Genomic DNA, 25,455 nt, shown 5'->3' on the forward strand with positions numbered 1-25,455 from the left:
TGATTTTTACAGAGTAGATTTCTAGTCTCCAGAAAAGTCATTTTACTCGAACATAATATGTGTTCTAAAATTCTACAACTGATTGACGTTAGAGATATAGATCTGTAGTTCTGCACATCTGTTCAATGTCCCTTCGTGAAAACGGGTATGATCTGTGCCCTTTTCCAATCCTTTGGAACGCTACGCTCTTGTAGAGACCTACGGTACACCACTGCAAGAAGGGGGGCAAATTCCTTCATGTACTCTGTGTAAAATCAAACTGGTATCCCATCAGGTCCAGTGGCCTTTCATCTTTTGAGTGATTTTAATTTTTTCTCTATCCCTCGGTCGTCTATTTCGATATCTACCATTTTGTCATCTATGCGACAATCTTGAGCAGGAACTACAGTGCAGTCTTCCTCTGTGAAGCAACTTTGGAACAAGACATTTAGTATTTCGGCCTTTAGTCTGTCATCCTCTGTTTCAGTACCATTTTGGTCACAGAGTGTCAGGACATTGTTTTGATCCACCTAGCACTTTGACATAAGACCAAAATTTATTAGGATTTTCTGCCAAGTCAGTACATAGCACTTGATTTTTGAATTCGTTGAATGCCTCTCGCATAGCCCTCCTCACAATACTTTTCGCATCGCTTAATCTTTGTTTGTCTGCAAGGCTTTGGCTATGTTTATGTTTGCTGTGAAGTTCCCTTTGCTTCTGCAACAGTTTTCTAACTCGGTTGTTGTACCACGGTGGCTCTTTTCCATCTCTTACGATATTGCTTGGCACATACTCATCTAACGCCTATTGTACGATGGGTTTGAACTTTGTCCACTGATCCTCAACACTATCTGTACTTGAGACAAAACTTTTGTGTTGAGCTGTCAGGTACACTGAAATCTGCTTTTTGTCACTTTTACTAAACAGAAAAATCTTCCTACCTTGTTTAATATTTCTAATTACGGCTGAAATCATCAATGCAGTAACCGCTTTATGATCGCTGATTCCCTGTTCTGCATTAACTGATTCAAATAGTTCGGGTCTGTTTGTCACCAGAAGGTCTAATATGTTATTGCCACGAGTCGGTTCTCTGTTTAACAGCTCAAGGTAGTTTTCAGATAAAGCACTTTAAAAAATTTCACTGGATTCTTTGTTTCTCCCACCCATTATGAACGTTTGAGTGTCCCAGTCTATATCCGACAAATTAAAATCTCCACCCAGAACTATAACATGTTGGGGAAATCTACTCGAAACATTTTCCAAATTATCCTTCAGATGCTCAGCCGCAACAGTTGCTGAGCCAGGATGCCTATAGAGACATCCAATTACCATGTCTGAGCCTGCTTTACCCGTGACCTTCACCCAAATTATTTCACATTGATGCATATGCCATTTCAGTCAATGAATCAAAGTGTTTACTTCAACGGCGTGAGGTGCCATCCTTAGGATACTCATTGACTATCGAAGAAATGGCTCGCCCTGACGATTATCATCACCTACACAGGTTCCTTGGAGCAGTTAAATTCTACAGACATCATCTGCCTAATGCAGTAGCCATCCAGGCACCTTTGACATCAGCAATAGCTGGCAAGGACACAGTGGGCAAACAGCGTTTGCAGTGGACACCAGAGATGTTGATGACATTTGATAAGACCAAGGCACATCTACGTCAGGCAATCATGTACGCACACCCCGCATCTCAGGCGCAACTCGCAATTGTTGTGGGCATTAGACAGTAAGCCATTGGCGCAGCTCTACACCAGCATGTCGAAGGCCACTGGCTTCTTGTCTCATAAGCTTATGCCATAACAATGGAGCACTTCCAAGAGGGAGTTGCTGGTAATTTATGAAGCTGTTAGAGATTTCTGGCCACAAATGGCCCAGGCCATTCACAGTTTATCATAGATCACAAGCCAATTACTTTCAACTTCAGAATGATCAAGGATGGCTGCTCACCACAAAAATTTAGACAACTTGAATTCATCGCCCAATTCACGACAGACCTGTAGCATATAAAAGAGCTGAGAATGTCGTGGTGGATTTCCTGCCTCAGTTGGAATCAATCTCTCAATCTATTGACTACAAGGAGTTTGCTGCTGTGCAAGAGACACACCAACAAGTCGCAAAATTCCATTGCAACTGTACATCCGGGTTACATCTGCAGCAAATACAACCTGCAGGTAAACGTATGTTAGTTTGGTGAAACGTATCACACTGAAAACCGAGACCTATTGTACTTAAGAAACTGCGACCACAATTATTTGACAGCATCCACGGGATGGCTTGTCCAGGAATAAACGCCAGTGCCAAACTGATGATGGACAAATTCATGTGGCCCAATATAAAGGACTGCCATAGTAGGGCAAAAATGTGCTTACGTTGTTAGAGCGCCGAGGTTGGACAACAAGTGCACAAAGCAGTAGGAGGCTTCCCACTTACGATACAAAGTTTCACACATGCGCACCTGGACATTGTGGGACCTCTATTGCCATTGGAAGGATACTGTCACCCCCTCACAGCAGTGGACCACTTCACCAGATGGGCACAGGCAATTTAGTTATGAGACATTTCCACGGAAATGGTGGCATGGGTATTTCTTTCATCATGTATTGCACATTTCGGTTGCCCTTTACACATCACCACAGACCAAGGACGTCAATTCTAATCAACAACATTCTCAGAATTGGCCAACCTCTACCATTTACACAATCATCATACCACAGCTTACCATCCAAAAAGCAATGGAATGGTGAAACATTGGCACAGAATAAAATTGGCATAGAATAAAAGCCGCATTTATCTGCTACACACAGTCTTGGTCGTCAGCTTTGTCATTGGTTTTGTTGGATCTTTGTACAGCATTGAAAGCAGATTTAGGAGCATCCACTGCACAACTGGTGAACCCTTAAGACTGCCTGCAGAATTCTTCACTGATCAAACTGGTGCATGGCATAACAAATTGCTTTATGTACTCCAAATGGTGATCAAGCATATGGCCAGACTTTGCCCATCCGCTGTCTCGAGATATGGGGCAGTACTAATGTTCATGCACAAAGATGTATGGTCATGTACACATGTGATGCTACAGACAAACACACACTTTCCAGTCACCACAACAGCCCACATATTCTGGACCCTACAGAGTTATCTCCCGGGATGAATATGGCATTCATATAGATCAAAGTGGGAAGATCCAAGTGGTATCGTTGGAATGGGTCAAATCTACACTATTACTGACTGAAGATGGTGTACACACTGAATACGAAGTGTCACCTTCCACACTACTGGACACGGACGATACTATCTCGCTGCCACAAAAGGAAGTAGTACCGTCGCTGCCAGCACCCAGAGGCTGAAGAAGTTCAAGCAGTGCCTTCAGTATATACAAGAGGTGGACGCTGGGTGAAATATAAATACCCTTACACTCCCAGAGCTCTGCTCTACTGGGGAAGGGCAAGGGGCTGGAGGGACAGCTGTATGTGAGTCACCAGAAGAACATCTGCGAACGCACAGCGAAACACAGCATTATTCTGTGGCAATGTGCACATGAACAATCTGCTTTATGCTTTGATTTTTATTAGTATTCTTGGTATTTACTTACATTTTTCAGTTGACTGGTGTTCGAGCTTAAGGAAACAAGTTATTGCCTGACCACTTCATTGTATCTCTGGAGATAAGCTTTAGTTGGCTAAAATCTGATGACTCTCAGCCTGTTGCATTAATCACACAGTTTGTTCCTGGTTTAAGATGGGAGCATGCAAGGTGAAATGGTTCCTGCAAATAAAATTCTTTCATACCCACAATCCTGTACTTTCTCTATTTCATTCCACATGATAACAAAGTCAGGCAAACTGGGTATGAAACACACTGTTTAGTGCAAACTCACAAATAGGAAAAGTTAATGGTTTAAATTTATATACATATATTACAGCTACAAGAAAAGCTAGGCTTTCACATATAACATAGTCAAAAAAAATTGTTTTCTTCTTCCAAGTATATGGTTAGTTAGGATCCCAGGAGCACAGCTTAAATTGCAGTACCTGAATATTTCTGACAAGCATGATTATGAATTTGTAATCTATGAAAGAACTACAATAAACACAAAAAACTAAGCTTGAAGCTTGGTCTTTTTAGCATATGTTGCTCTTTAAGACATACCAAACACAAAAGTGCCAGTAAAATAGTAAATAATGGCTTAAATGACTGGTCTCCTAAGGCCTGAAATTTTACTAAGTTGCTGGTCCTCAAAGTGTTTAAGTTTTGAATGAGAATCAAAAGTTCTATGATTTAAGAAATTCATCACCCATTTTCACATGCAACATAATTCACCGACTTTGAAACGCTACGCTTCCCAAATCAACGTTCGCAATATTTTCTCGCAGTCTATTAGAAATATAAACAGTCGTGACAACAGGCTCATCGAAAGCAGTTTGTTGTTCATCCTCACCCTAAAACCTTTGACACATTTTGGACTTGGCAGACGATTGTGAGTGCACTCGTCTTTTGTGGTTATAAATGGTGCACTTTCTTTGTTAAAGTTCTTACCAGCCATAATTACAAAAATTTAACTGAAAACTAAAACAATGAAAATTTAAAGATGATAAAAATCACGAGTTTTTCCTGGATTCCCCATGGTGCATGCACACTGTAACAAGACATTAATTTGATCAAAACTCAAATACCATATGGCAGCATATTTGTTTCCTACAAGTGCACTATTCTGGCATTGATGGCAAGAAACTCAAGTGACATATATTGTCTCAGCTATGAAAAAAGAAACACAGTTTGTTTCATAGTAGTGACATATTTAGACCAATAGTATTTGCTTCTTGGGATTTGTATGGGTTGAAAGAATCAGGCATTATACAGTGTTTCAAAGGAGCACTTGACAATGTTTGGCTGAAATGGGGAAACAGAACACAGAAGAAGGTGAATAGGCAACTATGAAGGATGAAATAGTGAAGACTGAGTATGAAATAGGTAGATAAGAAGACAAGGCATAGCAGAAATTCTAGGATAACAAAAGAGATGTTGAATTTAATTGAAAAAATGACAAAGTTTAAAAATGCAACAGCCTAAAGGGAATACAGTCATCTAACAAATGAGATTGGTAGAAGGCGCAAGATGGCTAACCAGGAATGGCTCGAGGGCAAATGCAGGGCTGTAAAGGAATATAGAACTAGAGGAAAGATAAATACTGCTACATGAGGATTAAAGAAACCTTTAAAGAAAAGGAAAGCAGTTGTGACTGAATATCAAGAGCTCAGGCAGCAAGCCAATACTAAGTAAAGAATGGAAGTCTGAAGAGTGGAAGGAATACAGGGACTTTACAAGGGAAATCAACTTGAAGATAGTATTATAGAAACGAAGGAGGAAGTAGATGAAAATGAGATGGGAGATATGATACTCCAAAAAGAATTTCATAGAGTGCTGAAAGATATTAATAAAAACAAGGCCCCTAGCGTAGGCGACATTCTCTCAATTACTGTGATCCTCGAGAGAGCCAATCGTAACAAAACTACTTTTTCTGCTGCGCAAGATATTTGAGGCAGATGAAATCCCGTCAAACTTCAAGAAGAAGTTAACAGGACCAGTTCCAACCAAAGCAGGCACTGACAGATGCGAATATTACCAAACTATCAATTTAATATGTAACAGGTGCAAAATATTGACCCAATTTACTTACAAAAGACTAAAGAAAATGGTAGAAGCTGACATTGGGGTATCTTTGGACAGGTGTAAATATTTCCGAGCTGTTTTTCTTGGAGATTAGTTGGAGCTCCGAAGAAATGTAGAAATATTTGAGACAATACAGACCCTATGACTTACCTTCCAAGACAGACTGAAGCAAGGCAAAACTATATTTACATCATTTTTAGAGAAAGCTTTGACGACATTAAGTGGAATATGCTCTGAAATTCTGGAGGCAGCATGGATAAATTACTGGCAGTAAAAATTTATACACAGTCTGTACAAAAACCATGTTACAGTTTTAACACTCAAAGGGCACCTAAGAAAAGCGATAGTTGATAGGTGAGTGAGACAGGATTGCATCCTATCCCAAGTATTATTCAACCTATATACTGAGCAAGCAATAAAGGAAAACAAGAATTTGGCATAGTAATTAAAGTTCAGAAAGAAGAAATAAAAACTATGAGGTTTGCTGATGACACTGTTATTCTGTCAGACAGAGACTTGGAAGAGCATCTGAACAACAATAGAGTTTGTCCTGAAAAGCGATTTAGAATGAGCAGAGGGAGGGGGGGGGGGGGGGAAGCAAAATGAGAGTAATAGAATTTGAGTCAAATCAGGTGTTGCAGAGGAAATTACATCATAAAAACATACACTAAAATCAGTAGATGAGCTTTGGTAATTGGACTGCAAAATAGCTAATGATAATGAAGTAAAAAGTATATGAAATGCCGACTGCTTATAAAAAGGAAATAATTTCTGAAAAAGAGGGATTTGTTAACACTGAATATAAATTTAAGTGATGGAAGTCTTTTCTGAAGTTATCTGTATGGAGTGTAGCCTTGCAGGGAAGTGAAATGTGAGTAACGCGCAGCTCGAGATGAGAACAGAAGTTATTGAAATGTAGCATTATATAAGAATGCTAAATATTGGACGAGTAGAGTGTGTAACTAATAAAGAGATACTCAACTGAATTGCACCCCATGAACCACAGACCTTGCCATTGGTGCTTGCGTGTCTCAACGATACAGACAGCCGTACTGTAAGTGCAACCAAAACGGAAGGGTATCTGTTGAGAGGCCAGACAAACATATGGTTCCTGAAGAGGGCAGCAGCCTTTTCAGTAGTTGCAGGGGCAACAGTCTGGATGATTAACTGATCTGGCCTTGTGACACTAACCAAAATGGCCTTGCTGTGCTGATACTGCAAATGGCTGAAAGCAAGGGGGAAACTACAGCCGTAATTTTTTCCCGAGGTCATGCATCTTTACTGTATGGTTAAATGCATGATGATGGCGTCCTTGTCCCCCATTTGGATCTCCGGGCAGGGACTACTCAGGAGGACGTTGTTATCAGGAGAAAGACAACTGGCATTCTACGGGTTAGAGCATGGAATGTCAGATCCCTTAATCGGGCAGTAAGGTTAGAAAATTTAAAAAGGGAAATGGATAGGTTAAAGTTAGATATAGTGGGAATTAGTGAAGTTCGGTGGCAGGAGGAACAAGACTTCTGGTCAGGTGAATACAGGGTTATAAATACAAAATCAAATAGGGGTATACAGGAGTAGGTTTAATAATGAATAGAAAAATAGGAGTGCGGGTAAACTACTACAAACAGCATAGTGAGCACATTCTTGTGGCCAAGGTAGATACAAAGCCCACGACTAAAAATAGTACAAGTTTATATGCCGACTAGCTCCACAGATGAAGAGATTGACGAAATGTATGATGAGGTAAAAGAAATTTTTAAGTTAGTGAAGGGAGACGAAAATTTAATAGTCACAGGTGACTGGAGTAGGAAAAGGAAGAGAAGGAAACGTAGTAGATGAATATGGAATGGGGGTAAGGAATGAAAGAGGAAGCCGCCTGGTAGAATTTTGCACCACAGAGCATAACTTAATCATAGCTAACACTTTGTTCAAGAATCATGAAAGAAGATCGTATACATGGAAGAAGCCTGGAGATACTGACAGGTTTCAGATAGATTATATAATGGTAAGACCGAGATTTAGGAACCAGGTTTTAAATTGTAAGACATTTCCAGGGACATAAGTGGACTCTGACCACACTCTATTGGTTATGAACTGTAGATCAAAACTGAAGAAACTGCAAAAAGGCGGGAATTAAAGCAGATGGGACCTGGATTAACTGAAAGAACCAGAGGTTCTACAGAATTACAGGGAGAGCATTAGGGAGAGATTGACAAGAATGGGGGAAAGAAATACAGTAGAAGAATGGGTAGCTTTGAAAGATGAAATAGCGAAGGCAGCAGAGGATGAAGTATGTAAAAAGACGAGGGCTAATAGAAATCTTTGGGTAACAGAGGAGATACTGAATTTAATTGATGAAAGGAGGAAATATAAAAAATGAAGCAGGCAAAAAGGAATACAAACGTCTTAAAAATGAGATCGTCAGGAAGTGCAAAATGGCTAAGCAGGCATGGCTAGAGGACAAGTGTAGGGATGTAGAGGCTTATCTCACCAGGGGTAAAATAGATACTGCCTACAGGAAAATTAGAGAGACCTTTGGAGAAAAGAGAACCACTTGTATGAATATAAAGAGCTGAGATGGAAACCCAGTTCTGAGCAAAGAAGGGAAAGCAGAAACGCGGAAGGAGTATATAGAGGGTCTACACAAGGGCAAGGTACTTGAGGGGAATATTATGGAAATGGAAGAGGATATAGATGAAGATGAAACAGGAGATATGACTGCGTGAAGAGTTTGACAGAGCACTGAAAGACCTGAGTCGAAACAAGGTTCCGGGAGTAGACAAGATTCCATTAGAACTACTGATGGCCTTGGGAGAGCCAGTCCTGACAAAAACTCTACCATCTGGTGAGCAAGATGTATGAGATATGCGAAATACCCTCAGGCTTCAAGAAGAGTATAATAATTCCAATCCCAAAGAAAGCAGGTGTTGGCAGATGTGAAAATTAGCAAACTATCAGTTTAATAAGCCATGGCTGCAAAATACTAACACGAATTCTTTACAGACGAATGGAAAAACTGGTAGAAGCCGAGCTCAGGGTAGATCACTTTGGATTCCGTATAAATGTTGGAACATGAAATTTACAGCGCAACTTGACAAAAAGAAGGGACTGGTTTGTGGGACGCATTCTACAGCATCAAGTAATTGTGTGTCTGGTTTTGGAAGGAAGTGTGGTGGGTAAAGATGACAGTGAGACCAAGGTATGAACATAACAGGTAGGCTCAAATGGATGTGGCTTGCAGTAGTTTACCTTAGATCACAGGGTAGAGTACTATGGAGAGTTGCTTCAAATCAGTCTTCAGGCTGAAGACAACCCTAACCACCACCACCACCACCACCACCACCACCACCACCAACAACAACAACAACAACAACAACAACAACAACAACAAAAAGTACTACTTAAACACTGTTTATTTCAGAGTAATCACCTACAGAGAAGCACAGTGACAATAATTATTATGTCAGAAACAAGGTTAACATATATCTCTTTGTCGGGGTAAATATTAAACTCATCCCACATACTATACAATACAATAATACTAGCAAAATACTATTTCATTCTGAGATATTGAAGTACAGTATACAGCATTTAGAATCTACAGTCAGGACAGGAGATATTCTTATATTAATATTTATTCTCACTACAAACATTTCATTCAACTATAGTATAATATAGCTTTCAGCAAAACTACAAACATTGGCATTAGATTTCATCACAAAACCATTTACAAATACAATTTGAGTATCTCTACTAAAAAATTATAAATTAAACTGATTATTCTCAATATCACGATACTTTTAAGGAACATATTTCGTGAATAATCAGTCAGTTAACAGATGCATTGTGTGTGTATACTGTCTGTATATGTTAACATTTCCATTACACAGTTAGCAGGTAATTTACAATAAAAATTTCCACAAATAAGTTTGTATTGTTCAGCTGTAATCACTTCAAAACATAACACCAAAAATGTGTCTAAGATTGCCTCATGTCTGCTGCTTAATTCTGCTACAAAAATCATAAGAAAATAGGATTTTTTAGATCATATGATAGTTAAGGCATGATACCATTTACCATAGGAACAATAGACTATGGTAGCTAATATTCTCAAAACTGTCGACATTCACAAATAATAGCACATAACTCGCATTAGCTGCAAAATGTAGACTATACTCAACACAGCATACTGTGTACAAATAAAGTGGTGGCAATATATGCTCACAAGATGTATGGATGATACCTTCATATAAAAGAAAAATAAGAGAAAAAGTGTTTCCAGCAACATTATATGACTAACAAATTTTTGTACTGAAGTTTGTTAATGAGATTACCTGAGGACATGAGGCACTAAATACATCATCTTGATTTTCAGTTGGGTAACAGGGAAGCAGTCAAACTTTGGAGATACATGTTACTGTGGATAATGCAGAAATTTAAAAATGTTATCTGTTTAGTGATTCCATTTTTCTGATATATCAGTGCCTTTCATATCTTTAAAGACAGGAACTGCATCTTTTCAAAGCATGTTCAATCATTTGATGACTAGAACTATTTTGGTAAGTATGGACAAAACACCAGCAATAACCCAATAAGAAATTTTAGATTTTCACTATGATGCCGTTCAAAGACTGCATATAAATGTTACCACCTACAGACACACAGCTCACTGCAGTCTAATTCCACATAAATACTTGCTCCTTATTTGATTACACATCATTCACATGGAATAACTATTTCTGATATTATTACACTGATTTCACTATAATACTACCTACATTTCACACAACCTCTGATATGATGCAATCTGATAAATGTTTTTGTTTTTTACATTCCTGAGTACAATATAGTAGCATAGAATCAGTGGTTACACTGAAAGTATACAAAGTAATAATTTATCATACATAAATAATATACGCAATTTGTTTGATTTGCATTTGCCTCTTACCACTTACACAAATATACCTTATACTAGTAGGAATACATAACTGATATTGTATGTGTAAATTTATGCATCAAAAAAGTTATTATTGTCCCAGACAGAGAGTATACATTGTTTGTTAATCAGCATAAACACATTAGAGTGCTATTTCACTTCACTTCACTTATTACATCCATAGCTAGAATTGAAAAATACGACCGTTGGCTAGGAGTCAGCATTGCCAACTTAGTTTATCTACATTTAGTGAGTGGGAAAGAAGTGTGTAACTATGACAACACAACGTATTGCATGTTTCTGTTACTGAAGACAGATTATGAAAATATTTCTTTTTTGTATAATGAGGGAGTATGGATAGAAAAACAAGTAGCTGCTGGCACTAAGAACACAGAAGTGTTCCGAGGACGTGTGTGTGTGTGTGTGTGTGTGTTTTGAAGGACACACACACACACAAAAAGGGAGGGGAGAGGAGGGGGCAGACAGAGAGAGCAAACAGATTAAGTTTTTATTTTGTGATGTAGCCAAGCTGTACAAAACTAACTGATCACTGTGTCCACCCCTCCCCCTTACTTCAACCAATATGTTTTACACCATTAATTAACTCATTTATTTTTTTGTTTTTTAAATGTAACTTCTCAACCTTCCGCCCTTTGTTAAGCTGAATCTCCACTAAGTTGATATTTAGCTCTTAGTGGATTTTATAAAAGTAGAATCAGATTCCTCTCCGAGAACACATCAGAGTGAGCATTTTGCAGGCGCAAGAGATATTTTACAGGGGTGTTCAGTGGACTGTTTTTGGTGTCACTACAGAGACAATAATGTTCATGCTAATTAAGAACACATACGAAGTGTTTGAATTTTTAAAGAAGTTTTCTCAACAATAAAAAATGAACCAGTTGTATCTATTCAAAACAGGATATATAAAGCAGCCGATGGATGTCAAACAAAAACATTCTCACAGCCTTATTATAGATAACAGCTAGTAACTAAAATTTGTTGGATCTAATACCGTATAATTTAGCAAGAGCATCTACAGTATTTTGAACTTATGTATGTTATTCCCTAACTGCACCTTGCAAACTAAAGCTTCCTACATTTGCAATACAAAAACACACCTAGGACTGTTTTTTCCGTGAATAGCAAAGATGTACAATTCTGACATAGCTCTTGAAATTTTTCTGGTGATTGAAATAATTCTATTTCAGATCATGTGTGTTACACCTTGGCAGAAAATTAAAAAAGTCTTAGTTCCAATTACATATTTCACTATTTTTGTGCGATAGCAACATGATAGTTGGCAAAAAAAAAGTGTGGGTGGACAAACAAGAATTTGTATGGCTGGGACTGAATCCTTATTCATGTTATGCCCGATGCGGGGAGAAGCAAAATTGAATTTTTTATTTTTCAACTAAAATTATGTTTGTATTCTTCAGTAACAGAAACCTCTATTATTAAGTGGAAAAAGGAATCAATTTAAAATTTATTTGCTTAAGTTCAGGATTTTGTAACAACAATTATGTTAACAAATAAACTAAGGTGTAGATGGAAAGTATGGAGTCTTGGCAATATTGATTGCAATGACATGATTGCAATAGTTGTTCATTCAGATTCTAATAAAAACTAAAGTGATGTAAAAATTATGATCTGTGATATTATTAAACAATAAAATAAGAAATACCTGTGTATTAGAACGTGCTGATGCTGTATACAACAATGCTGCTACATACACACTGTGTTGCTAAGACATGACTGTAAAATTCCCTTTGTCTTACTTTGCACTATCTGACAGATGTAAAGTTAAATATTTTGTGAAGCTAATTTCAGTCTTTTGTATTTAGCAGTCAGTACAATGGTATGGATAAGTTTACAGAATTAACACGAAACTGCAAACTAAAAAGTTTCACAGTCTTCACAAAAACTACTGTAGTAATTATTTAAGATTGTTTTGAGATCATATTTCACACTTCCTGTGTATTTAAGCTATAATATAACAATGGAAACTCCACATAGGAATATCAACAACGTAGGAAAAGACAGATTGGTACTTACCATTAAGAAGACACATTAAGTTGCAGACAGGCACAATTAAAAGATACTCACACGAAGCTTTCGGCCACAGCCTTCAGCAGCAAAAGAGAAGCACACGTCATTCACACATACTAGAAACCACACCTCATGCACACATGACTGCCAACTCTGGCATCTCGGGCCAGAAGTGTGCCTGCCTGTGTGAATGAATGGTATGTGTTTCTCTTTTGCTGATGAAGGCTGTGGCCAAAAGCTTTGTGTAAGAGTATTTTTAATTTGCCTGTCTGCAACTTAATGTGTCTTCTTTATGGTAAGAAGCAATCTTTTCCTACATTGTTATGCTATAATACATTTATTATATACCATATTTTGGTCAAAGGTGCATTTAGTTATAAGTCTGCCTGAAAATTAATAAAAGGTACTTAACATCCATTTAGTGAAGGTAGTTTCTATGACTATCCATAAGCTCTTTTGGATTTTTGTGACAGAAAAAAAAATCTTCAGTTTTGTTAACAGAAGTACAAATAGTTACTTTATACTCTAGTGATTTGATTATTAATTACTTCATATACTTTCAATCATAAATAGTAACTATAATCAATCTACTGTACTACATATGATTTGTCAAAGGACACATTTACAGCACAGTTTCATCTATGAAAGAAACTGTTCTTGAATGTTGTTGAACTGTTCAGTATACAAATCAGTATCACTAACTGTATTTGTACTATATTCCATATGTCAATGGTCTACACGAGTTACAAGATAAAATGTTGTGTTGGATCCAGAAGATAACTCTTGGCAGAACATTTCAAAACGAACAATCAATTAATATAGTTCATTAATTGAAGTTTAAAATAACCTGTGTGCTTAGGTGCCATATTCGGAGTACTCCACAAACTTAACCCCAAATAATGTGCTTCAAAAGGCACAATAAAAAAAATAGAACACAACTTTGCCATATTTTCCAAGTAGTTTCACCACAGTTGTGGCACCTTCAGTGGATTTTTCTTTTTATTACTTTTTTAAAAATATTGTATGTACCCTGTGGCTGTAAAACAGGCTTATATTAATACATCTCATCACTGCTGCAGTTGATCTGGAATCAACTGGTATGTGGCTGCTAGATGTGTTCTTACATTTACATTTAAAGTGACATTTTCTTGTACCAATTGATGAATTCCAGTTAAGTTGCAGATGAGGTATTACTTGATAACCATATTACTGCACCTTGGAGCGAGGGCTATCACGAGTCGCTGCGGAACTGGCATCAATAGCTTATGCACAACTGATCTGTAAGCATTGACAGTGTGATGCGCTTTTTCTTATTCACCACTGTACTTGTCTACTGTAATTTCACTTTGTGTTTCCTATGTCAGCCAAGTGCAATAACATTGTGGTTGAGCAGTAAATGTGCAGCAAAACTTGTGTAAGCTACAGTAATGAAGTCACAACAAGAATTTTCCACTGAGTATGAAACAGAAAAGTACCAACTGCTACACAGGCATCAGCTGAGCACTAACCAAGTAAAGCTCAGAACAAATCGACTATAGCAATAAAAATGCTGTATTAATATGTACTTGTGGCTGATTTTGTTTGACAGCTACAGGACATACAATGTAACACAAGAAGCAATAAAAGAAAAATCCACTAAATATGCCACAAATGTAGTGAAACATATTGGGAAATAAAAAATTACATTTTTACAAATAAGTCAACCTCTTTAATACATTATTATTTTCTGCAAGCATGGAACTTAGCTTAATTTCCATTATGATGGTTCAAATGATATGTTTGCCTGCATACAAATTTACTTAAAGCACAAATACAATGATGTCCTTCAAATGGCGATTCAAGCTTGAGAGTGAGCATATATTTTGTTGTACATTACTTCCAAGTTATTAAGATTTAACACTGAGAAATTGGAAATTGCTTACTCCTGTTTTAATTTGTTCACAGAAATCATCACCTCCCTGCAAAGTATTGTCCAGAGCTTCAGTTTTTCAGACAAAGTTTCAGGACTTCCAAAACACAAAGTATGTTCACTCTCTCTCTCTCTCTCTCTCTCTCTCTCTCTCTCTCTCTCTCTCACCTGCTGTGCCGTAATTTTGGAAGATTTTTGTTTTATTCCAATTAGTCCCATTTCTTGCCACCATTTACTAGCTTTCTTCCTGTATCTGCATAAACTTTTTTCACGTGTCTACTGTCACAGGTAAGCAGGCACGTTTTCTGCCATATTTCGTCATAGTTTCATTTTTATAGCTTTCTCCATAGATTAATAGTAGAATAATGAGCACATATACACAATAATGCTCATAATGGAAGCAAACATTATGTATACATAGAAGAACTAGATACTTCACATTAAGTTACAAAAAATGGGAAGTTACACATACATTTGTGTAAATGAAGTGCTTTTATCATCTACATAAGTAAATTAAATTGCAGTAAATGCCCTCTTTTATGACTTAAGCACCTTTACCATGAAATGATTCACAAACTACTATCAATACAAATTTCTGCAATGAATAGATCTGCCAAGGGTGATTAAAATGTCTGTCCCTGATAATATGATGGAAAAATAGTGCTATATTAACTTCCACACATCCTTCTAACAGGACTTGCTGATGCTTTTCCACATACTAAATACACAAAAATTTCAAGTCTTTCGAATACAGCCAAAGACTTCCCTTCCTCTTAAACACTGCAGCTGTAACCGGTGGATTCTGAATGCTTTTTTCCATTTAATTTTAATTTGCAAAAATCTTCAAGTTTTTAAAGGAACTAGTAGCACAATGCATTTAAATGGTCACATTTGATTTTAGAAAAACAGTACTCCACTCATGCTCTAATAACAAACAGTATTTGTTTTGTAGCTTTCATTGATTTACCAATACCTATTAAGACATAAAACCTAGAAAAATATTATCACAATGTGGAAAAAGACTTTGCATTTAGACGGGTTTCTGAAAGCAAACTACGAACAATCCCCAAAAAACTGCACACAAAATATATAAAATTCTCTTCAGGAATAAACTACAACTTGCCTTTTGCTTCCTTCACCCGCTTCCTTTTTTATTTCTAAGAGACAAATTGAACTTTTAAGGCATTAATGTTTGGCATATCTCATGAGGTAGCCTACACTAACCAATTTTATTCTAGAAAGACACTTTATTACATTTCTGCTCTTGAAACTTCTCATCCACTGTATCCGAAACTCTTTAACAACTAAAAAATGTTGAGATGATTAATGGATATTCTCATTTCATGTTACAAAAGGTTCACGTAGCACAGACTGAAAACATTTCCAACCAGTGCAAATGGATTCTGCTTTGCACCACAAATTTTTCTCAATGCAAGTAAATACTAAATGCCAACCCTCCCAATTCCATTCACTCCTATTTTAGCAGTGACATTATAAACTGCTAGGGTGCTCATAACAATGTCATCACTACGACACTTATGGCTCTCTCATCTATTTTTCCCTTCTTCTCAGAAATAGATTAACCACACATCTGCTACAGAAGAACAAAACATTTAAAAGTTAGTTGCATATTAAGAAAATTAGTGATCAGGCCTGACGTGGCAATCCATCTTTGGAAAGGTTTTAGTGCAGGTGGTTTGCCACTTACTTCCTTCAACTTGTCATAAAGTCGTCTGCCATGTAGATGTGTCAAGCATATAACTTGACTGATGAGCAACTGCACAGTGTGCTGCTGATTTTTGTTGTGGATGAAGAGGGAGATAGTGAAACTCAATGCCAGCATAACCTACCGCTCTCAAGGGACCAATGGGGCCACCACACAACGTCCCCATCCAAACGACAGATCACCATCAACAGTGTCATATGCCATCATTTGGTGGTATGTCAAAAGGTTTGGAATTCAATCCAGTGCATTGCCACAAAGTTTAGTGATCAGAAATTTTATGTCAACAATACTACTCCCCAAAATGGTGAAATGTAGCTGGTCAGGATGTCTTGCACCACCAGGATTTGAAGTGGAAACAGTGGTACAAGCATGTTTTAGTTACCCTAACTAGGAGGTCAAATAAAATTATGCACTAAAAAGCTTACAGTTTCATTAGATGCAAAGAATCACATTCAATTTTCACATATATTAGAAATGAGGCACCTCCTTAAAAGTGATCTTAAAGGAGACTGAAGATCATAGACAAGTATCTGTGTGCACATGGACAAGAAAAATGGGGTCTGGATGCACCGTATCCCAGTATTTGAAGTGCCCTTTCTTGAAAACTTTATGCAATTACCACAATGCAATTAACATGCATATGGTTGTTAACTAGAATGAAATCCTACCAGGATACGCATTTGCTCCTACAACAAGGCAATCCAATTTCATATTTTGTTTTGTGGAAACCATTAATTCCATTTTAGCATAGTTTTTTCAGGGAAAAATGTATAACATAAACAATTAAACAATAAGCACTCACCGACAATTCTGCGTGAGAATTTTTCATTTACAGAAAGACTGTAATAACCTGAAAAACAGAAATCAAATTTTCTAACAATCCATTTTTAATCGTTTCATAAAGGAAACAATGGTTGCAAAACAAACTTCTGTTGAAAGCTGGAGATGAGCATAAGGCAGGAAATGCTATAGTTTATGTACACAGCAAACTATACACAACAAATGGTTTAAATTTAGCTTTAAAGTTGAGAAACAATATTAAATTATCCAGAGTGGCCATTGAAACTAGTTAACATTACATGGCAGGCAGGGATGTGTGGAAAGAAAGAAAAATATGATGAACTGATGTGTTGCACTGTAAGCAGATTAAAAAAAGAAATGAAATCTTATCACATAAAAGGCAGAATCATATAGAAAGTACATAATCTGTTGCAGCAACAGCAGTAATAAGAGTAAATAAATTACTAATGCAAAAAATGATATGGTGAGACAGTGGGCAGGTAAAGATACAAGTTTATTCTTAGTACAAAGTAAAAGCAGCAACTAATTATTGTTAACAATGTCATTTATTCACAGCAAATAACACTACTACCAGTTTCAAACCAACAAGCTCACCATCAGACAACAATTCACATTCCTTACGTCGAACGTCTTATACTGCACAAAAGATGTTGGTTGTTTTTCACTGTAGTGAGAGTTTCTTAGGGATGTGGATTTTTATGGCACAACCATCTAGGGAAAATCCTCAACACCCAGGAACTTTTGCCACAACCAGATCTAATTCTCAGCACAAGATGAAGGAAATGCTACACGTACACAGCTCTCCTATCAGGTCAAAAGCGATAACACTGCTTAACAAGTAGCATTATTAAGAGGGGTTGGTTGCTGCTTTTATTTTCCTTGTATGATTAACCTGTAAACTAGAATACATATGGTTCTCTTTTATCCTCTATTGTCCTCTCTGCTATTCTTAGATATAGTCCTAAACTGACAAGTTACTTATACTAATACAAAATCTCATCAATTCCTATCAGATACCAAATGTTCCCAAGTGTTGTCCTCTCAACAGCACCATCACAAGTGAAATCACATCCACAGCTGTCACAACTATTTCTACATTAGTGATATTTATTTACCCAGCCAACCATCTTCCTTCTTGCAAGGTTCTGACAAGTTTCTCCAGATACAAAATTGCAGAAGAGTTATTATCTCACAACTCTCTAGGTAGGGTGGTTTTACTCTTATCAGGCTTTGAAACAAAAGCAACTTCACATGTAACATGCTTATTTTTCATAATGTTTCACTGTCTACTTAATTTTAGTTCATTGTGCAAGGTAGTAGATTTAAAGAATCCCTTATATGCTACAGTTAAACCATGAAATCTTATTTATTGTCTTTAAACTGGCTCTTAAGAAAGTAATCAATGGAAAATGTTTGGGTGAACCACAGGTAACTGGTAGATGTGAAACTATGCAGAGATGGGTTATGTGATCACTAAGGCAACACATAGCACACTAGTACCAAATATAAATAGTTTTACTACTCTTTAAATACTATGAAGAAGTTGCAGAACTGATATGGGTGCTCCACATACCACTAATCATATGGTAAGTCGAGTTAAGAGAATGCACAAGCAAGATAGTTTCAGCAGCCTACACCACTCTCAGGTATATAAATAAATCCAAGAGGTTAACCAGTACCAGCAATGATTTTTTTTTATCTGGAAAATTAATGAGCATCAGAATCCTAAGTTCACAGTACCATGGCTATTCTACCCACCTTGTTGCACTAACGTATGAGTTGAAGGAATGTGAATTAACATATGAATTGGCAACTAAATTGTGTACTGCATAAAGCAATCAAAAAATTCATTAATTAGAAATTAAAATATAAAAGACTCACTCAGATATCTGGATAATGGAGGACTTCATTCTTGTGTAACTATAAGTAGACACAAATTTTACAGTGTAAGAATCAATAGTATGTTTGTGTCAGCTAACATAGCTTAAGTCTTGGACAAAAACTAGTAATATCTACCACTTACCACTGATATGGTTGAGTTTTGTCTCAAATGATGAACAATGCCACACTACAGACAATATTTAATATTAAAATAGGAAAAAATAAGAATGAGCTCAGTCACATTTAAATTCAAGCTGTGCACACTAGCAGTTTGGCTGCATAACAGTGCTCCTAGTATCTGCATATTTTGCCTGGTCCTTGGCAGTATTCCGTAATAATACAAACAAACAATTTTATTCTGCAGTTAAATGACTGACATCTAAGGTTAACTGTTCCATTAATAAAACAACTTACTTTTCCATTTACTAAAAGCCTGCCCTGTGGTGAAGTCATTTTTGTGAACAATCTCTGCTTTGCTTGCTTGCAGAAAACACCAATACAATTAAATACAGTAATACATGTAAATAATCATAACATTACCCTATTTAGTCTTTCTTAGTAAGGACCGATAAGTGTAGCACCAACTGTCCAATCATGTCAGTAAATCACTCATCTTGTAATGTCATTTTAAAATTCTCCTTATAAAGTAGTTTTACATTTTCTGGATCCAACAACTACCCATATCCCTTCTGCAGCACAGGAAGTAAACTTAAATCAAATAGTCCTGAAGAAGAGATCTATTTACAAAATACACTTATGTGGCACGAACACACACATTTGATACCTGCCTACATACTGCTTGCTGACTGAATCATATGAAACTTCAGCACAAAAATAAAATACTACATTTTGCGGTATCAACTTTACTATTTCCCTAATTCTGAGAAGCATATACATACATTTATATTATATGCTACAAATGCACAGACTGCAATTGTTATAATTATCATCATAGGACTCAAACTGTCAGACAATAACAAGACAGCTGCACATCTGAGATTCCTTAAAATAATGTTATTTCTGTAACGAACTTCCACCGATATGTTATAGCATGCATTGCATTATAGTATCAAATTATGTAAGTCCAATATATTTACTACCTTCGTGGCTAGGAAATTTAATGCTACTTTCGCATTAGGAACAGATTTCGCAAATCACACATTGCTTCCTTTATGTAAAACAGATTCCTTCGGAGGGCAACACACAACTATTCGTCCTCTTTTTTTTTCCTACTCCTCGTGAAACCAGTAATTGAAACATTGTCGCTTTCTGATAAGAAAACTAAATATGTACTAAGTAACAGTGCGCAAAATAATATCGCTCGAGTGTGATCGTTGAAAGCATTAACAAATACAGGAAAGTTTTCACTTCAAAATAATTTTATATTGGTAATTGTAATCCCTCGGCACGTTACTTTTTGTGCATGTATTCTTCAAGTAAATTGTGTAACACAGCATCAAATGAAACGTCCGGCATTCCCGTGGGTCATTGTCTCGCACTCCTTTCGGTCTCCATCAGGCATTCACGGACGAGGATTCGTGCGTGGACTATTCCTCTTTTCAGTCGCTCTGCGGAACTCTTACTCCCGGCGTAAGTTGGCCTGATATCCTTTCCCATTTCTTCAATAACTGCAAGCAACTGGGCATACTTTGACTGCCCGGGAGGCGCTGGAGGAATCGCTGGATGCTGTCTGAGAACGTTGGCTCCGCTCCCAAGAGCCGTGGGAAATGCTCCTGGAGATGACATAAGATCAGCTGGAAGCATCATTGTTGCCGCTGCACTTGGCGTCATTGGTGAGTCCACACTTTGAATGTCATCATCCATCATCATGATGCGAATGCTGTGGTATTCACGACAGATATTTTCCGTTGAAGAGTAGCAAGTGCGGATAAAAAGAAACAGAAGCACGTACAAATCAACACCTGTGCGGTTTATCAGGCACTACAGAACTGACAACACACCATTACAAGTAGTTACATTCGGTCTTTAAACAGCGTACCTTAGTGATGAACAGCCGTTTGAATTTCAGCGATAGTTTACAACTTTACGGTAGTGAAGTATCAAAACAAAAATCAGTTACACATATATGTAAGGTATCTGAAAATGTTCTTAAATGTGTGCTCACGAAAAGTGTTAATATAGCTTATCCTTACTTGAAAGGAACGTACTTTACTGTAAATTGTGTCTATAAAAATAATAATTAACACATGACTAACGCCACAGCAGCACAGTAGCGCCATCAACGGTGCCATGTGGAAAGCAATTCAGTAACTTCGTCGTTAACATTCCTTCAGCAACCGAGTGCGTCGAACAAAGATACTATTAAAAACGAAGTATTGTGATATCTCTGACATCGATTGCGAGATAAAAGTCACGCGGTTATGTTTGGTGATTGACGAATCCAGTTCTATACGAGATATGTTTGGTGATTGACGAATCCGGTTGTATATGAGATATAACAGCGGTATACAAAAATGCTGAAACCTAAAGCTTTAACGCAGGTTTTAAGCCAGGCAAATACCGGCGGAGTGGAGAATACGCTGTAAGTTAGTTAATTAGTTGTTAGTAGTAGTAGTAGTAGTAGTAGTAGTAGTAGCAGTAGCAGCTTTATTCATCTGTAGATCTCTTTTGACAAGGATATAGGACACTTATTTTATTTTAACCTTATATCGAAGAAGATCCAAAAGTTCTTCAGGTTCTCCTTTTATACTTATTTTAGGAAAGAGACCAGAATGTACTAATTGTGCTGTTGTTAGTAACATAACACGTTTGACTACCTGTATTGCAAGATACAAATGCTATGAAAGTCATGTGAGCTACAGGGAATGACCCTTGGCTACAACTGTGCTATAATAGAACTCTTTAGCACTTCATTATTTAAGTTGTAAATTTCATGCTAAATGGTTTCTGGTTTTCGTACTTGGTATGCTAATTCTAACCACATTCTCCTAGAGTAGTACAACGCCCCGCAGGTAACCTGTTAAGTGCTATCACACCAGTAATCTGCAAGTAACGGACCAGTTAAAGAATTTATTAGGAAGAGTCGCTGTGTTACCTGTACATTTTGATCCACAATAGTTATATGGTATAGAAAACTTTTCCACAATCTTGGTTCCCCCCCCCCCCCCCCCCCCCCCCCGGATCTAGTGGCCAAGAGGTTCCACAGCTTTACATTATCCAGTAATACGAGCTGCCAAGACTGTACATAGTTTGGTAACTTAATTAAATGTTCTGTGAAAAATATGCACAATATCTGTTGCAATAGTGTGAAACAAATTGATACATGTTATGTAGGTCCTACTGGTATATTTGTATTGCAGTGCTATAAATTTCAATATCAATTTACATCTCAGTCTTTGTACTTCACATGTTAATAGTGAAGAATGAATTTAATAGAACATGTTTGCCTGCTATATTGTGTGCATTACCTGCAGTAGATTGTACATTTATGGAGTAGCTCACCATCCCCATGAACTATGTCATGGTGGTGTGACTTGGGTATGTCAATGATTCCATAGGTGTAACTGCAGTGGAAGGGTATCTATTGAACAGCTCAATAACTAAGTGGTTACCAGAAAGTCAGCTGCTTTTTCAGTAGTTAGAGGTGCAACAGTCTGGATGGTTAAGTGATCTGGCTTTGTAACATCAACCAATGTGGCCTTGCTGAGCTGGCATTGCGAACAACTGGGAGCTGATACTTTTCTGGAAGATGTGCTGCTCTACTTTGTGGTTGAATAATGTGGCATTCACTTCGGTGAAATATTCTGGAGGTAATATAGCTCCCCATTTGGATATTGAGGTAGGGAGTACTTATGATGACATAGGAAAACAAAACGGCAAATCCGTGGATTACAATGGGGAATGTTAGATCCCTTAATCAGGCAGATAGGTAAGAAAATTTAAAAAGGGAAATGGATACTTTGAAGATAGATATAATGGACTTTGCCGTTGGTGGGGAGTCTTGCGTCCCTCAGCGATACAGATAGCCGTACCGTAGGTACAACCAGAATGGACGGGTATCTGTTGAGAGGCCAGACAAACGTGTGGTTCCTGAAGAGGGGCAGCAGCCTTTTCAGTAGTTGCAAGGGCAACAGTCTGGATGATTGGGACAGTGCAGTGAAATTTGACGTTAATGGGCTGTGGCGTTGGATGACCAGTGTGAATGCCTTTGCTTACAGCATGTCGCCTACAGCGCTTCTTCTGGCTTCGTCAAGTATCAGTTGATCGCAGACAATTGGAAAACTGTGACATGGTCAGATGAGTCCTGTTTTCAGTTGGTTAGAGCTGATGTTAGGGTTAGATTGTGGTGCAGGAGGCCCCCTAAAGTTGTCAACAAGGCACTGTGCAGGCTGGTGATACTTCCTTAATGTTGTGGGCCATGTTTATGTGGAATGGACGGGTCCTCTGGTCCAATTAAACTGACCATTGATTTAAAATGATTATGTTCAGCTACTTGCAGACCTGTATCCATTTGTGGACTTCATGGAACTTTTATGGATGACAGTACACCATGTCATAAGGCCACAAGGGAGACAGGTGGATACAGAACTTGATTCCAAGGCCTATAATTAATCTTACGCAACTTGAAAGAACTCCCATTAAAAGAAGAGTGATCTTAGAACATTGAAACTTCATGGAAATACTTCTTAAGGACGTATGGAACAGGAAATAATGAATAAACCATTGAAAAAAGGGATAAAAATGTTTCCCGATGAGAGGGTAAAATTTATTAAGTGTGTACCATGTTTGCATTATAGGTTACAAATATTGCTCAATGTGATAACCACCTGCACCTACAGAAGCCTGAAACCGCACTAGATACTATTTCGCAGTTCTTCAGAGCACTTTTTGAACAGTGGATAATAGAATGTTAAGCTTTTATGAAACAGCTCGAGCACTGCTTGAAAATTCTGTGTTGTGTCCAGCATTCTTAGCCCCGTCTTCAACAATTTGTGGCACAATTAGCCATCAGCCATTCCCAAGAGCAGTTCCCAAATCACCAGTTAATTCGAACTTTCAAATAACATTCTTCAGTTGGAGTGTAGAAAGAGGATGTCAGTGTATTCATTCAATCCATATATACTCATGAAGAGCAGCAGGATTATTGCTACTATTTTAGCAAAGCAGCTCTATGAATACAGTCGTGTTTGCCTTGTCCAGCCCCCCTGCTGGTTCGGGGGTAAGAATAGGCCCGCGGTATTCCTGCCTGTCGTAAGAGGCGACTAAGAGTCTCCAAAGTTTCGGCCTTATGTGATGGTCCCCTCTTGGGTTTGACCTGCCATTTTCAAAATTTCCGTTGTTAGTGCGTGCCATTTGGGGAAGGACGCCTTACGTGGTGTTTTTCTATTGGTCCATTGTGCACCTCCATCTTGCATGCTATCTATTGTCGTGTGGCGGGATTTACACCCCATGTCTTCTGGGTTGCCTCCTTGTCTTGTGCGCAATCCTTAATGCCCTCGACATCTGTGGACCCTTTCCACACCTAAAATCCAGCACGGTAGCCAGCCCGTTGTGGTGGGGTCGTCATGTACCCTCTTGGTTGTAGCCCCCTGATCACGCAGGGATCGCACTACAGATGCCAGAGCTGTTTCCTCCCCATGCATGCCAAGGAGTATGTGCCCATCTTGTCTGGGGCACGGGGACTCCGGGCAATGGGATATCGCCCAGGTACCCGTTGCTTTGGCTGGGTGGCGCCCTTGGGGAGAGCCCTCGTTCGGAGTAGGTGGCATCTGGGCGGATGTGGCACAATGAAGCGCAAGAAATCTCACCAAGCTGGTGGTCGCACTGCCACCAGCGTCTCTAAGCGAGGCAGAATTGAATTTGATGCTGCACAATATGACGCTCAGTCGTTCCCCTCGTTGGCTGCGCCGTGGGAGGGACGCAGATCTAGTGCCAAGCTGGAGCCTTATGTACCACAATACCTTGTCTGCAGCAGGACTGATGGTGACTCTTTTCTTTCGACAAAGCCTCTGTTTTTTTGTGGAACACCTGGAGGATACGTTTTGGGAAGTGGCGGGGTTGTCTAAAATGAGGAATGGGTCATTCCTCCTCAAGAAGTCCTCCCCAGCCCAGTCACGGGCGTTGCTCTTGTGTGATAAGCTGGGAGACGTCCCTGTTACCGTCACTCCCCACAGTAGCTTAAATATGGTCCAGGGGATTATTTACCATCGCGACCTCTTGTTACAGTCCGATGACGAGCTGAGAGCTGACTTGGAATGATGTGGTGTGCATTTTGTCCGTTGTGTGCACAGAGGACCCAAGACTAACAGGGTGGCCGGTGCCTTTATCTTGGCATTCGAGGGTGCTATATTGCCTGAGAAGGTCAAGGTAATGGTTTACCGTTGTGACGTCAAGCCATACGTCCCTCCCCCGATACGGTGCTTCCAGTGCTGGAAGTTTGGGCACATGTCCTCCCGTTGCCCATCCAGCGCCACGTGTCGAGATTGCGGACGCCCCTCTCGTCCCGATTCTCCATGTGCGCCTCCGCCTGTGTGTCAA

The 25,455-nt window shown here is 38.4% G+C and overlaps 3 protein-coding genes across 13 annotated transcripts in view; 1 reads left to right on the forward strand and 2 right to left on the reverse strand.

Annotated features, from left to right (window-relative positions):
• Positions 1-21,226, reverse strand: part of LOC126336275 (diphthine methyltransferase) — a 166,429-nt gene extending 145,203 nt beyond the window's left edge. Inside the window, exons 1-3 of one of the 11 annotated variants that reach the window (XM_049999772.1) lie at positions 20,957-21,199; positions 18,958-18,996; positions 17,078-17,125 (exon numbers count right to left, since the gene is read on the reverse strand). The gene's annotated coding sequence lies outside the window, so the exon portion shown is untranslated. Of the gene's footprint in view, positions 1-3,580; positions 3,737-17,077 lie in introns of those variants that run through there. The other 10 variants (XM_049999773.1, XM_049999770.1, XM_049999769.1 and 7 more) reach the window with 10 other exon arrangements.
• Positions 20,443-20,787, reverse strand: LOC126335628 (cyclin-dependent kinase 2-associated protein 1-like). Its single transcript, XM_049999083.1, has one exon. It carries the CDS (start codon positions 20,785-20,787, stop codon positions 20,443-20,445), a length of 345 nt encoding a protein of 114 aa, XP_049855040.1.
• A 183-nt stretch (positions 21,227-21,409) lies between the features above and the next one.
• Positions 21,410-25,455, forward strand: part of LOC126336276 (ragulator complex protein LAMTOR2) — a 49,416-nt gene continuing 45,370 nt past the window's right edge. Inside the window, exon 1 of the mRNA XM_049999781.1 lies at positions 21,410-21,499. Coding sequence (XP_049855738.1) covers positions 21,432-21,499 — 68 coding nt within the window. The 5' untranslated portion in view covers positions 21,410-21,431. The remainder of the gene's footprint in view (positions 21,500-25,455) is intronic.

The sequence above is a fragment of the Schistocerca gregaria genome, chromosome 2 (genome assembly GCF_023897955.1).
Source record: "Schistocerca gregaria isolate iqSchGreg1 chromosome 2, iqSchGreg1.2, whole genome shotgun sequence".
Lineage (NCBI taxonomy): Eukaryota > Metazoa > Arthropoda > Insecta > Orthoptera > Acrididae > Schistocerca > Schistocerca gregaria.